General features: G+C 29.3%; 2 protein-coding genes across 2 annotated transcripts in view; both read left to right on the forward strand.

Moving 5' to 3' along the window:
- Positions 1–6590, forward strand: part of LOC132949705 (uncharacterized) — a 33156-nt gene extending 26566 nt beyond the window's left edge. The window contains exons 7-13 of the mRNA XM_061020716.1: positions 136–305; positions 369–499; positions 3997–4145; positions 4239–4362; positions 4695–4850; positions 5184–5363; positions 6441–6590. Coding sequence (XP_060876699.1) covers positions 136–305; positions 369–499; positions 3997–4145; positions 4239–4362; positions 4695–4850; positions 5184–5363; positions 6441–6590 — 1060 coding nt within the window. The remainder of the gene's footprint in view (positions 1–135; positions 306–368; positions 500–3996; positions 4146–4238; positions 4363–4694; positions 4851–5183; positions 5364–6440) is intronic.
- A 1083-nt stretch (positions 6591–7673) lies between these two features.
- LOC132949183 (cilia- and flagella-associated protein 70-like) lies at positions 7674–14640 on the forward strand. Its single transcript, XM_061019949.1, has 3 exons — positions 7674–8018; positions 8587–8841; positions 14470–14640. Exons 1-3 carry the CDS (start codon positions 7938–7940, stop codon positions 14638–14640), a joined length of 507 nt encoding a protein of 168 aa, XP_060875932.1. The 5' UTR covers positions 7674–7937.
- The last annotated feature ends 902 nt before the right edge of the window (positions 14641–15542 follow it).

The following is a 15542-nucleotide window of genomic DNA, read 5'->3' on the forward strand; positions in this document are numbered from 1 at the left end:
CATAGAACAACGATTATAAGTTGTTTTTTTTTTATTCGTTTTTCTTGAGATACTTTTACATGGGAACCTTGTAACTTGTGCTTAGCCTATTATTGAGTTATGATGTTAATTTAATTTATGAGTTATTTTTATCAGACAAAGATATCTACTTGTCACATTTGTATTTAACGAAAACAACCCCATGATGGTTAACAATACTAATAAATTGTCCACGCGGGCATCAAATACCTCATCAAATGCGAGCAACAAGAATGAAGTTGTATTTGTAGCCTTTTTGGACTTGTCGATGTTGCTACAGCCAAACTGTATAATAAATTGTTCGTATTTAATATTTGTCTTAGTCTGAAATTGTGAATTTATATTTATAGGCACTGCAATAAGATGTTTGTCCATCGTTCATAATATTGACGTAGAAATTGTAAAACAAAACGAATTGTCATTCAAAAACTTTGACCTTGGTAAACTTATAAAGACAAATATCGAAGAAGATTTGAAAAAGGTTTTGAATCATATTTTTATACATAATATATCTCCAAACTATTATACATTTAAGATTAAATCTTTTGGGAATTTGGGTAATAATATGTATAGTGTTTTGTGTTAAGGTACTGTTTTATTTATTTATTTTTTTTTTATTGATAAAAACTGCCTCGGCGACTTAGGCCATTGGCTACATTGTTGTTACATTAAGGGGTAAATTAAATTATTACAATAGGTAAAAGCTTATGACAAATATAAATAGATTAAAAGGAAAACAAAGAGAGACATATAAACTTAATAGTAAAACATTTAAGGTGTTTATATTAAACATTTTTGACAAACATTACTAAGTATGATTTATAAGGTCGTATCCCTGAGGAATTTAAGAACATTGATGATACCAGCGTTTAGATTTTCAGCTAGGTGGTGGGTTAAACTGTATTTCAGCCGTTGTGGTTTTACTGTTTTATTAATCTTATTTTATATTCAGTAAAATACACACACATAGATATTATTGACTTAAATCGGGTATAGACCGTGAAAATAAATATACTAAATAATATAGTGTCGTGGGATTGTTGGATTGTTATTGGATTTATAATAGTTACTTTCAAACAAATTACAAATATATTTAGTATTTGACTAACACATACACAAACATACATACCATATACTCAATAGTATATGATATCATGACATTTTAACATTAAAATAAAGTTAAAGTCAGTATAATATTGCAACACTATATAAAATATTACATGGTTACTCAATATAATATGCCGATCTTCATGTAAAAATGTGTTCAAGTAACTTGACAAAAAAAAATTAAATAACATAGTGCAGGTACTAAGTGTATATTCAGCACAGTTTTATTTACTATCACGTAACGTACATTACTTATTATGTATTCTAGGTATTCTAGGTATATTATTACTTATTACTTTTTAGTTTTTAACAACGATATTTAGTACCTTGCATATAGTATAGGTACATTATTATTTATATTGGTACCTAGCGACGGGAGTAACCGAATTGGTTCCCGTTTGAAAAAGGTATTTTATTAAGTTGAGTCGAATTGGTTGTCGTTTAAAAAGGTTTATTAGGTTGAGCTTAATTGGTTCCCGTTTGTGTTCAGGTAAAATTGTTACATCTTTAATTTTTAATAATTGGTACAAAATATAAATTAAATAGTATAAAATATAAAATATGTACCTACACTCTATAGTCTATAGTAATTGACTATAAAATGACAATAGATTGTTATATTGGAGGTTTAGCAAATTATCACTGATACTCCGAGCGATTAAGATAACGAATGAGATATACGTACTTTTATCGCTGTACGGTATATCGTATAATATATCCTATGTACAATGTACGTATGAAAATAATGTCAGTGAGTACTGTACAGTCTCGAATAACACATCGTCGTTTATACTCGTGCCTATAATATAACTTATATAAATTTGTTTTCGGGTAAACATCGATCGTATTTTAATTTATATTTTTTAATTTTAATTTTTCGTTATGATGGAGCTTATATGTTTAGTGAAAATGGAACTAAGTTATTGACAATTACAAGTTCGGATTCCAAAAAAAGAACCATGCAAACGATAACATATAGAGGTGGATATTTACAAAACGAAAATGTAAAGCTTACGTGAAATTTAATGGAGATTGTTATGTGTAGAAATCTTAACACATAACCACAAAAGGGAAGGCGATGGTACAGTTGTGCGACAGCAATTGACAAATGCATTAAAAAGAAAATGTGACAAACTTATCACAGAGCGTCTATCTACAAGTATACTCAAGGAGATAGCTTCATACAGTAATAGTGAGTCCTAAATGAAACATGATATTAACAGAGTTCTTAAAAATATGAATGCTGCTAAATTAAGAACAATTCCCAAGTTACCTTCTAATCTTGAAGAACTCCGCAAAAGTGTCAGAGAATATTCGCTAATAACTATAATCTCGGAGAAAACTTTATTTATGACAATGATTTTGTCAACAATATAATTATTATACCATTTACATGCACGCAAAACTTGGAACAACTCCAGAAAGCTACTTCGTTTTTGTCGATGGAACATTCAAAAGTTGTCCTAAGCAATTTTATCAACTATTTTCTATTTTTATCAAGGTACAAAATAATTATGTTCCTGTCGTATTCACCCTACTCCTAAACAAGACTACTGACACTTACATTTTTGCATCAAATAAGGTCGCAAAATATCTAACAGTTGGCGCGGTTTTCGTTGATTTTGAAACAGCTATTCATAGTGCCATAACTTCACTGCAGCTACAACAAGTTACAGAGTGGTTCCATTTATGTCAGTCATAGTGAAGAAAAATTCAACAGTTTGTTCCCTCTAATGAATTTAAATATAACGCTTCAGAAATCGGACAACTTCTGAAACAATTTTTTTTACTGCCCTTATTATCAGCCGAAGACATCGGAGACTGTTTTTATAATGATTTAATGGTCATAGAACCTTGCTGCCCGAAATTGGATCAATTCTTTGACTACGTTCATGACACATACATAATGATAGACATTACTTTTCCACAGAAAATTTGGGCTAGATTTGACAAAAATATTGATAGGATTACAAATTGTTGCGAATCGTTCCATTTAAAGCTGAAAAAAGAATTTACAAGTGCCCATCCTAATATATTGTATTTTATGGAGACTTTAAATAGCATTCAGACATTAAATTATATAAAATTTCGATGTAATAATACAAGAAAACTTACTAGCAAACAGGAAAGAAACAACAAACACTTGAAAAATTGTATGACTGAGTACATTAATGAGAAGTTTATGGGAATTGAATATTAAAAGAAAGTTTGCTTCAAGTTTTCAAATCAACGATTTTAAATTGTATTTATTATATTTTATTATTTGTATTTTGTACGCCTAAGTACCTAACTTAAGTGTTCACTAGTTGACTTCCAAATCAACGATTTTAAATTGTATATATTATATCTTTTTTTAACATACATTAACGCACATTTTTAACCAGGCCTACTTTAAAGTTGACAGTCCTAACTCCTATAAGCCTGTAAAATTGAGAAGAAATATGTGCGTAATTAAACGGGAACCAATTCGGCACGTGGAATTGGGACACGGGAATAAATTCGGTACTAGCCCTAGCGACAACTAATTTTAATCACTTATCAAAATATCATATTTTTTATTTTAATGCTTGTATAGAACAATATTTTAGCTAAATAATTAAATGTACATTAAAATATTAAATTGTATTGAGTGAGATTTATGAATGAAAGGAATCTGATGTAAATCGTACATGAACCCGGCGTGATTGTGGTAATCGTAATTTCAGAGTGTAAAAACAAATTTTTAAATTTGATAACTATTAGCTGGCAAAGATAATGGATTGTGGATGGGTATATTTTTAAACGATTTCGTTTAATAATTGCTTATGTTAACACGTCACAACTCAAACAAAAATATTCACATTGAATGATTAAAATATTACATTTGTTTAGTCTAGATCTAGAATACCAGCGCTAGAAACGTCTGACAGGGGAGGAGTGACCAGTCAAATAGCAACCGAATGGACATTTCCTTTTGTAGTCGTTGACATTTCCGTGGCTTATTCACTTTACGATCAGTATTTAAAATATTTAACAACAAGGTAACTGCGCGAGAAGTTACGATAACGTCATATTAATATCAATTTATTCAATTCGTTATTTAACATTGTAATTACTTGATTGTGTAAATATAGTCAGATCACTCTGATGCAGACGAATCTTATTCCTGAAAGCCCGCAAGATGTAATATGTAACCAGTCAAAGTTAAATAAGTATCGAGAAACTTTAAAAAACATCATAGAAACGTTGATAAATAACGTACAAATAATATCATATTAAAACTATGGCGTAGCGCACAAGTTAATATATATAATAGTAACTTTTTTTTCGTAAAATTAGTTGAGTTAAACCGGCCTGTACATTTTGTTAATATATTAAGTCAATTGTTTATGATTAAACATGACATAATATATAGGATTCAGCAGTGAAACCTACGGTGGTATATTTTTAATTATAGGCTTACATTTTCAAACAGCATTTCCATAATTTGATTTTCTAAGTTGTCACACCTGTGCGGTATGCCATATTTTGTAATACGGCGTTTCAGTAATAATTATTTATTATTTTTATTATTTGCCAATAATGATTAGTCGGAGACAATTAATGATCAAAACAGTGTAGAAAGATACGTTAACGAACTTAAAATGTCTGGAACTTACGAGTCAATGCATTCGTCGTTGTTCGGCGAAATCCAATTGTATATTCGAGACAACCACGGAGGTCCATTGATAGGTGAAACGACTCAGGTAAATATTCAATATAAGTTCGTGTCTCGTAAGCAGTCGTTAATAATGGATTTTCATCAAATGTAAATCTAAAATCCTAAAAATGCACAAATTACACTACAGCTCTTTTTTTTTTTTTGTAAAAATCTCGTTTTACTTTTTTTTTTGTAAAATGTAATTTAACCAGGATGATGGTTGTACAGTATACACACAATATAACATACCGTTTACGTCTATCTTAAGCCGTTACGATACGTTGGCGTCCGTGAATAAAATTCTAAAAATATACAGACAATATAATATACGCAAGCAGTAGGTATTATACACGCGTGTTATTAAATATCTTTGTTGTAGAGTTTAGTAAATCGTATTTTCGCGGATCTGGTGGACAAAATGAAGAAAGCAGTGGAATCGTTCGAGTTTCCGCAATCTGACGGTGTTGATAACTTATTACAATTTGATCGTGTGATCGTTTACGCCAGAGAAGCGGACGAGATGGAACAGGCGGAACGTGCCAAAATATTTTACTTTGACGTAAGAGCATCTCAGATGAAAAAAAAATTAGGATAACGACGCGTTTTAACGTCCCCGTCCATTTCAGTTAAACTCTACAGCTGGTGCAAGGTGTAACCCGAACTACTGGTTATTATACGCTAGTTTATGCTCAAGGCGACTAGATTTCGATACGGCTTTGGAGTATGTCAAAGAAGTGTTACTAGTCGACAGTGGCAACCGAATCGGGCGAGTTTAACAGGGCTATAAACTAGTATAGTTACTGTCACCGTAAAAAAAAACACTCGTTCATAATATAACAAAAAATTAAAAAAAAAAAAAACGAAATCGACTGACAAAAATCTAGCACATAATTTTTATAATCGTCACTTTCAAAAAAAAAAAAAAAATACGTTGATATTTATTCCGTCCGTATTTTGTATCGCACTAATGAAAAATATTCGAATTTTTTCGTCGTATATACGAAATAAAACAACCGACTTTCTTCGTAACAAATTTATTTACCATAGGTAGGTACAGATATATAATTTTTTTTCCATTCGATCAGTGCGTACTCTGTATGTACGTGCGTAAATGAGTTAATAATTCCGAGATGCAAATTCACTGAAACCAATATAAGCTCTGGTTGCGTTAATTCCAATTCCTTATTATTATTTACTCAGCAATAACTTTCAAATCACATTGCAATTCATTCATGCGGTTGCCCTAAAAATGTCAATACTTATTAAAAACGGTTGATACTATCAGTAATATTACGTAGGTGTACATAAAAATCGACAATTTTACAATGTTCAATATTATTATAGCGCCGTTATAATAACAATATATTATGCCATTTTATATTGATAACATTTTCATTTGAATTTCAACTGTTGATACAATTATTGAAATAATTGTTTGATTTATACCTACTTCCGTCATACGTGTTTACGTAACTGCTGGTATTTAATATATATTTTCGATATAAATTCGTTTAAAAATATTTCAAAATTCATGATTTTAATTTTTATTCTGTTTTTTCAAATCAATTACAATTACTCAAAATAAAAAAAAAAGATTATAAGGGTTGAATTGATTTATAATTATCTGATTATTCAGATTATTTTTGTATGCCGCAATACAGTTGACCATTCACGAGGACAACAACAATGGCGAAATCATGTTGAAATCTTTGATAATGAGTCACGGAGACTTCAGCGAAGTGTACGCCTTGCTCAGTGTTCACTATTCAATACTGAACATGTATGAATCTAGCTACATCATGCTGCAAAGGGGTAATTATAGTATAGTTAATGTATTCTATGTATATTACGGTTGATGAATTGGAAGGAGAAGTAAGATTTATTTTTTATATTCATACGAATAAAATTTTGTGTGGCAATTATTATAAGTATATTTATTTAGAAAATATTATATTTTTCCTTTTAATATACAATTTAACATCACTAATAGTTTAATTTATTTAAAAATATATGTTAACGATCATCTTATAAGTAAATTTGTGTTTTATACTTAGATTTTATTATGTTCTTAAATCTTAGAACAATAAAAAATTTATAAAATTAAAAATTACCGGTCTATTGTACTCAACATATCTGATCTAAATTACCACTTATAATATAATAACATATATTTAAAAATTATACATATCATTTATTTGTAAATAGACTGCACAATATAAATATACCTATTATGTATTTATTTTAATAAATAACAGAAAAATAAGCCAATAGTAATTAGTATAGGTATAGTTAAATTAATTAATTTAAATATTGATTATTCACTAAGCACTTATAAATGATAAGTATTTTCAGAAAAAAAAATAACCTTAGAAAACAAATAAAAAGCTACCAGCTGCCGCTTGCAGGTATCTAAGAAATGTAGACAAACCATATCCTTACCCCCACAGAATAGTGTTATAAAATCATGAACATCTTCAACATATCTTCAATTTAAATAATTTGTGTATCTATAAAAAAAAAAAATGATTAAAAAAATATATAGTATATTTTAAATTAATGGTACGAAATCCTAATAAACATGTTTACATCATGCATAATACATATACGAGTATTATATAATGTATATATACCAACTAATTAATATAATATAATATATATATATATACATAATATTCCATCTTTCCAATTCCTATTACATTTACATAAATTGAGTCTAAAAAATATTTAAGTGATTTCTAGTTTATTAATTATTACTTTCTTTAAACATCTTGTAATAATAAGTAATAACACTAAATTGCTCTAAAATGTTCATTTTTTCAAACACCCTAATTATTTATGTATTGATTATTTACTTTTTTCAGCTGAAAGGTGTGTTGAAGAAGACAAATTTGGAAATGATATTCTTATACTCAAAAATCTAATGAGTTGGACACCAATAAGTCATGACAACAACCCTTTAATTAAATGTGTAATTTTACTATTAAAATTCGAATTAGTAAAAGTCAGTTAAAATACAGTATATCAATGAATATAATAGAATTTACATAGAATTATTCTAAATCATTATATTTTTAAGTTGGCGACACATTGTTTAAAATTAGTGAAAAATCAAAATGAACAGTATCATTATTACATGGCATTGTGTGAGTACAAGATGGGAAATCATTTAGCAAGTTTAGAACATTTGAAATGTGATAAATTGATAGAAAAATATGTAAGTAATTAGTAGGTATATTCTAATATTTACTATATTTTTCATAGTATCATATTATTATACCAAGTTACTATTTTATACTATATAAATTATGATTAGGTGAAAAAAAAACAAAAACAAGAACTCGTTAGGCAGTATGAATAATGATTTACTTACGTTTTAATTTTTATCTTCTTTAAAAATGTGTGACACCACTGTGTAGAATAACTTTTCGGAGCTGCAAATTTTAATTATTATAATACTTCTATAGTTATCAAAACTTTACTTTAAAATAAAAAAAAAACTAATACAAACATCAAACATTTTAAATACTATAATTTTATATCACTATTAAAAGGTATCTATTTAAACATATCGTATAATATAAACCCACATATTATACTAAATCAAAATAAGAGAACATCAAAATTACTACAAATAAACACACTACAATAAATCATGAACGTAAAAACATATAGGTGTATAATTAATTTTAATAAATCAAATCACGCTTGCGTATAGCAGTCGTTTGGTTATAATATATTATTTTAATATTGAACTTCTTGGAATCTTTTTTTTTTTTTTACAGAAGAAAGTTACTGACGCATTAAAATTTCTTAACGATATAGAGTTAAACGAACAGCTCGATATTTTTGAAAATGACTTGCTACACATAATATATTCCAAATCCCCTTGTGAAGAATTACATTTGGTCTACTTAAAAGCAGCTATGCATTGCTATAAAAATAAATGTTATATCAAAGGAGCGGAAATTTGTCAAATCGCTTGCACTGTATTACGCACGCCAATGATAATGATATTGTTAGCCAAATGTTTGATACAGGTAATTTTTTAGTTTAATTTAATAAATAAGAATATTTGTATTTTCACAAAAGGACACGTATGACCATTGATCTTACATTAGTTTTATTATACCAAAAACCTCATAGAAAAGTGTCGAAAAATTCATATAAATAAAAACCTGTAAATCTGTATTAAATTATTAATTAGACGCATTTACATACGACGTCGTATACGTTAAATTTTAAATTTAACATTCAATACATATTATTCTCACTTAGCAGCTTAGCATAATTTCTGAAGAAATCGTGAAATTTAATATATGTAAGTGTATAGGTATATACATACAGTAAAAAAATGTCTAATGAATTAATTTTGAGTCTGCATGCAGACGTTTCTTAACAATCTAGTCTGAGTATGCACTACATTTTTATCATTACATTTTTATAAGTTAAATATTAAAAAATGATATTAACAATAGGTTATTAGTTATTAGGTCATCTAATGTTTCAATTTATAATCTGTGCGAAAGAACAATAGACTATTACGATAACGAATTGTAATATTTAATTACTCGTTACTTCCTGTGCGAGATTTAATATTACTAGTGTGAAAACATAATTATTTAGTTTTATATTGACAGTAAAACGCATATGGAACCTATAAAATGTATATAATATATATATATATATATAAATCATTTCAATTATTGTATAATATTTTTTAAGTATCTACAATACATACATTAAGCTCATAAGTACCTATCGTCCAACAATATTTAACTGTATACAAAACGTTCATATTATATTGTTATAATATCAGAAAATGCATTTTTAACGTTCGCGCATTGCCCATCCAAGCGCTGGTACTTTTTCCCCCCTAAAATTGTCACACGTCGTTTGAGCTTGGTCGTTTGGTATTAAATCTTATTCTTATCAACTAAAAATTATTAATTTTTAATTTCTTCCCATTGCAGTAATTTATATTCAGTATATTATCATTCAGGTTTATGTTAATTTTCACTTTTAAATATAATATAATACATTGTTCGTTATTATTTGTTCTTAAAGTTACAGTGCATACAGTGTTCACTGAACATCGTCACGTTTTTTTGTCCAGATTTAAGAGTTTTAATTAACTGACACTTGTACCCATCATCTATCAAAACACTTTTTCATGTTGTTGCTAGTATGATAGGAAACGTTTGGGGGCCAGGGAGGGGGAGTCGATACAGTTAAGGCAGAATTAGTCATAACTAATAAGAAACAACTTAGTATATTCATGTGAAGAGTTCTCTGATACGATTAAAAACGAACAATAATATTATTTACTAACCATAGCAAAAACTAGTTCGAAGTATACCTTTAAAAATAATTTTATTAATTATTAATTGTTGATTATTGTATTGTATCTTGTAATATTATGAATTATTATTATAATAATTAATATGCAGGTAAAGCATATTTTCGGCCAAAATATTTATCTTAATTATATTTAAAAATAATGTGTAATCGGTACCTATTACAATATTTTAATATACTAAATACAAATTAATCAATGCAAAAATGATGATTATTTTTGCCTTTAGGCTGGTATTTCTGAAGAGCAAAGTTGGGAAATAAGTTGTTGCTAATTATTACGTTTTGAATTTCCATATGATTTAGTTGTAACGACGGTTGACATTTGTAAACTAAACGCGTATTGGTGCTCAACGAAATTTATATACCTATGTGTGCCTACATCATAAATATAATACAGAAACGATAAACGTACTGCAGGAAATTAAATTCCATAAATAATATAAACTAATAATTCAAACATTATAATATAATCACCCTTGTTTGGGCTGTAGGATAAAAAAAACTATAGGTTAGGTTACCTGCCTGAATATACCGTGCTCGCACGACCTACGATTTTATCAAAAGAAACTCTAACGTTCGACTATCTGCTCAACAAATTAAACATAATTTTTAAGTACCTATCTATAGTCTATACAGTATTATTGGTAGAGGTGAACGTTCCTAGCGCTATGAAACGTTTTAAAAGTGTCGTACCTACCGGCTACTATTAAGCTGCATGAGATAGCTGCTATACAGAGAGTAGAGACTATAATAGGTGTAGTAATTATTAATAATTACTGTTGTACAACTGTTTTTGGAACATTGAATATTTTCACGTTGCAGTCCAAGTTTAAAATTCTAGAAAAATATCTGAGAGCAGTGGTCTCCCAATAATAGGAATAACGCGGTCCTGGTGTAGGTATACAATAATATGTATTCTTATTGCGGCGTGTAACGCGATCTAACCCTTTGGTAGATAATCTAATGACGTGCCTATATATTATATTATATACTTCATCGACGTCGAGCAGTAACTTTTCGTCATAATATACGCGGGGAGTTATATATAATATTATAGTGTTGTTATTATGTGTTTTATTTTCACTTTGGCGCGTTTCATTATCATATTATGCTTTATTACATACATATATCGTATAACGGCTAATGCACTCCTACAAAACCATCGGCATGGTCGCTGTATAATATGCAGTACATTACATCTACCTGCCGCGTGTAGGTATTAATTTCACGTTACATTACGATGATATTATACTGTATAGTTTCCGGATTTTCTAGAAAAACGATAAGCTGTAGCAGTGCAGTATAAGTTTTGTTGAAACAAGTTTTCACGTTCACCCGATATTACTACACGCCGCCTCCGCCGCAGAACGCGTCTAAATGTCCCCCTCGTCGGAATATATATATATACATCGATGTATGGGAGAGTGTGCGTGTTTTTTTGTTTGCGGATATACACTTAGTCAAGTCGTATATATAGATACGCTGCTGTTGTACGGAAGATATCATTGATTGCGTTTCCTATACGGACGTAATTCAAGTATATATTATTATTATTATACGCGTATACTGGCCGCGCCGCCTTATATGTGTGTCGTGTGTGTGTGTGTCTCTCCATAATCTTCGGCCATCGATAAAAGGTCAACTACATAACGCACCCCATTGTTATTTATTATTTTATATATTATCTATATATATATATATATACACACGCTGCCGTCGATTCCAAAATACGAGTCTAATTCGTTTTCCATCCCCGCGTTATTGATAAAAATCAACGACCGTGGACACAAAACACTATATATACTGACAGCGCACAACAGCATATACATGTACATTGTATATAATATATGTTTACGTATAAAATGTATTCAACCGCGGACGATATAGACTGAATATAAAATACTTATATACACCATTTATAAGAGGGTGCCTTACTATATATAAATTATGATGCAGACTGTCATCAGACTCGGAGTTCAACAAAACATTTCGACGGCCGATAAATTTGAACGCAAACGCTATTAAATAAAATTTTCATTTTTTTTGCTTACGCATACTGCAGAAAATGTTCATTTTATTTATACGGTTGAATTGCAGTTGTACGCGCCATAATATAATATACCTATTGTATAATAAATTATAATACACCTATATGTCTATGTTGTGTGAACAAAGTGTGTCAAATTGAACACAATTCAAATCATCATCCAATAATATAAACCATCGTGCATTGATGTCACATTGGCTAATGGGCAATGGCTGCAGATATCGGCATAGGGTAACCCCCTTAAATAATTATCCCACCAGCAAAACAATGTTATTCTGCAGTCATTACAGCATTATATTTGAAAAAGAATTATATTTTTGTTGTTATTTTTTTTTTAAGTTACCCATTTACTTTTTCGAATGACATTAATATTATACATCATACATTATTAATTTCATATTCCAAAGAAGAATATTTTTCTGATAGATACATAATATAAGTACTCGAATTTTGAACCAGAAGTTATAGTTACATAGGAATAGCTAACAATAATTTTTAAAGTTTGAATTAACGGAGTCTAAATAGTGCAGCCAGTGGAAGAAATGGGAATCAATATTTGTTCTGTTGTAGGTACCTACCCGGCTACCCCTACGGCCTACGCCCTATACATACTATTATATAGTAGCACTCAACCACAATCGTCTAAGCTATAAATCCTTAGATTTAAGGAGGCTGGATCGTGACATGTTGTAGAGGAGTAATATATTTAGGCATTTCATATCATAGCATTTATATTTGAGCTGTGTGTAAATGAATGTTAGTGTGTGTTTGATTCGTAAAATCCGTTATCCAGTACCGGGCACCGACGGCTCACCGCCCGCATATAAATTTTTGCACGCATAGGTGCATATTATGTCAACGATACAAATATTAATGTATTATCAAATATACCATGCTGTTTTAAATGACAAAAAGTTACACAGGATTGAGGGACTTGGATTCGATGGATTTTGATTTTGAAAATGGGTGTTAATTAGTAGTGTTGCTGGTTAGGGAATGGCCGAGGGGATTTTATTTATTCAAATTCTTCGATATAATATCGATAATTTAAAAAACAAGAATTTTGGTATATTATATATTTAAGTACACCATTCATTTTTGTAATAATGATAAATTTCGACGACCATGATTTGGTAGGGTTGTTGAAGATTTTCAATAAGTTTTCAAAATTAAAGTCCGTCAAATCCAAGTCCCACAGGCCACAGTATTGTCTAACTTTTGGCATGTTTTACGTAATTATTTATATACCAGCCCCCTTAACAACTAATTGTTCAACATTTGATTTGTATAACCAGGAGAATATTTTGCTTCAGAATATAAAATAAAAATGAATGGGTCATACATTTTTTAAAAAAAATTATATAAAAAAAAAACTTTTTTTAAATGTTGTTTCGAATAATATATTATGTAAAAAAAATTTTGAAAAACATTATTAATGCTTTTCGTGATAATGAATGTTTATGTTTAAAATAATGACCATTTATTATAGTTATAATATCAACTCGTTCAGCCTTGCTGCAGTTTATCTACATGCCGATGACACATATATTACAATATTATAGTAGGTATATATTATATTATACAGTCACATAGATAATATTATAATATAATACAGGTAATAATATAATAATGTACAAAAATAAGACAATATAGTTCGTCCTTCAAATTATTTCAATATAGTTCTATTATATATTATACATTTATACACAGGCGGTAGTGCACTTGCGCGGTGTGTAGGTATGTACCTTCCATAATAATATGTATATATACCACCTAAGACCAAACGAATCATTTGATGATGATTAAAAACACGTTAAATTGTCGTCGGTGAACTGATTTACTACATAGGTATAAATACATTTAATATACAGGTACCTACCTATAGAAACTATACATAATATATATATATATATAGTATAGTACCTATATACCAGTGCCGTGGCCCGTAGATGTATATAATATATACCTATAATATACGCACGGCTGGGGGCGATCACATTTATAATTTTATAATTTGTTTATTATAATTATTCGCGTTCAACAATATGATATATATACGGCCGCGACAGTCGTAACTTTATGCATATATATATATATACATAATATTATACATGGTATTATATATCATACTCAATATTCCTATAGATATATAGGTACTGTATATCATATATACCTATACTACATTGTTTTTTTCACTATACAACCATATTATTATATTTATGTATATATTTCATTATTATTTATTATTATACCTAATATTTAGATTGGTGAATTGGAAACCGCCGAGAGCGCACTGAACGAAGCAAACGTTATGGACATAAAGAACGAGGAAGTATGGGCATACCTGACGGTGGTAAACATCAAAATGGGAAACGCTGACGAAGCGAAAGTGTGTTACATGCGAGCACTTGAGGTGATTATGATATTGATATAAGAGTGTGTATCTTAACGTTGGTTTAAGCAACAGGACTTTAATAGTATATTGTTACAATTATTTAATGATTATTGACATATTTTAAAACTCACAATTGTGAAAAAATAAAGTTAGGTTACCTATACGGCTGGCTATACCTGTTTACTGTAATGCATTAGTGTGTAGACCACATGTACCTATACTGCAGTCAGTGGCGTGGTGGTTAACGATGTTTACCTAATGCAATTTCTTAGCCCTAGATATTTGTGTGGAAGAATGTATAATTAATTATTATAGAATTTTTATATATTACATTATTGATGACGTTCTATAACAAAAGTTCTAAATTAGCGTACAGCTTTAAATTAGGTATATATTATGCAATAGAGGGGTCCTGGGGCTGTAATTCTAAACAATTGTAAACTGTTAAAAAAAAAAAAAACATATTATAATATCGACATTTTCTGAAAATTATGACTTTCCCCCCCCCCCCTTCAAACCATATCACTGGAGCAGCCCCTGGACGGGTCATTGTTAAATACTTTGCTTGGCGTTTGAAATATGCTCGCCACGCCACAGTAGGTATATAATATTACAGTTGTAATAATTAATAATTATCGAATGTATTATACTGCATTAATGCATCCATGTATTAAGATAATAGCAATAATAGTATTTGTGATACCAACAACCGTCTACCAAGGTATACTGCACATATTGCATATACATTATACCTAAACCTATACCTATACATAAAATAATATATTATGGGATAATCACAATGGTTGTTTTTTTTTTTAATGCCCTCCCCCCCCCCCCTCATCGGTTTTTTTTAGTGGCAATTTTTCTCACCCATAAAAAAATGTACAACACATGTGATATTGTAATAGTATCATGTTGAATATCGTAGGTACTCTCAGTAG

Source organism: Metopolophium dirhodum, chromosome 7 (genome assembly GCF_019925205.1).
Source record: "Metopolophium dirhodum isolate CAU chromosome 7, ASM1992520v1, whole genome shotgun sequence".
NCBI classification, from domain to species: domain Eukaryota; kingdom Metazoa; phylum Arthropoda; class Insecta; order Hemiptera; family Aphididae; genus Metopolophium; species Metopolophium dirhodum.

Coding starts and splice junctions, on each gene's coding strand:
- LOC132949183 (XM_061019949.1), top strand. CDS start 7,938: ATGGCATTGTGTGAGTACAAGATGGGAAATCATTTAGCAAGTTTAGAA. Junction 8,019..8,586: donor ATAAATTGATAGAAAAATAT/GTAAGTAATTAG, acceptor TTTTTTTTACAG/AAGAAAGTTACTGACGCATT. Junction 8,842..14,469: donor TAGCCAAATGTTTGATACAG/GTAATTTTTTAG, acceptor CCTAATATTTAG/ATTGGTGAATTGGAAACCGC.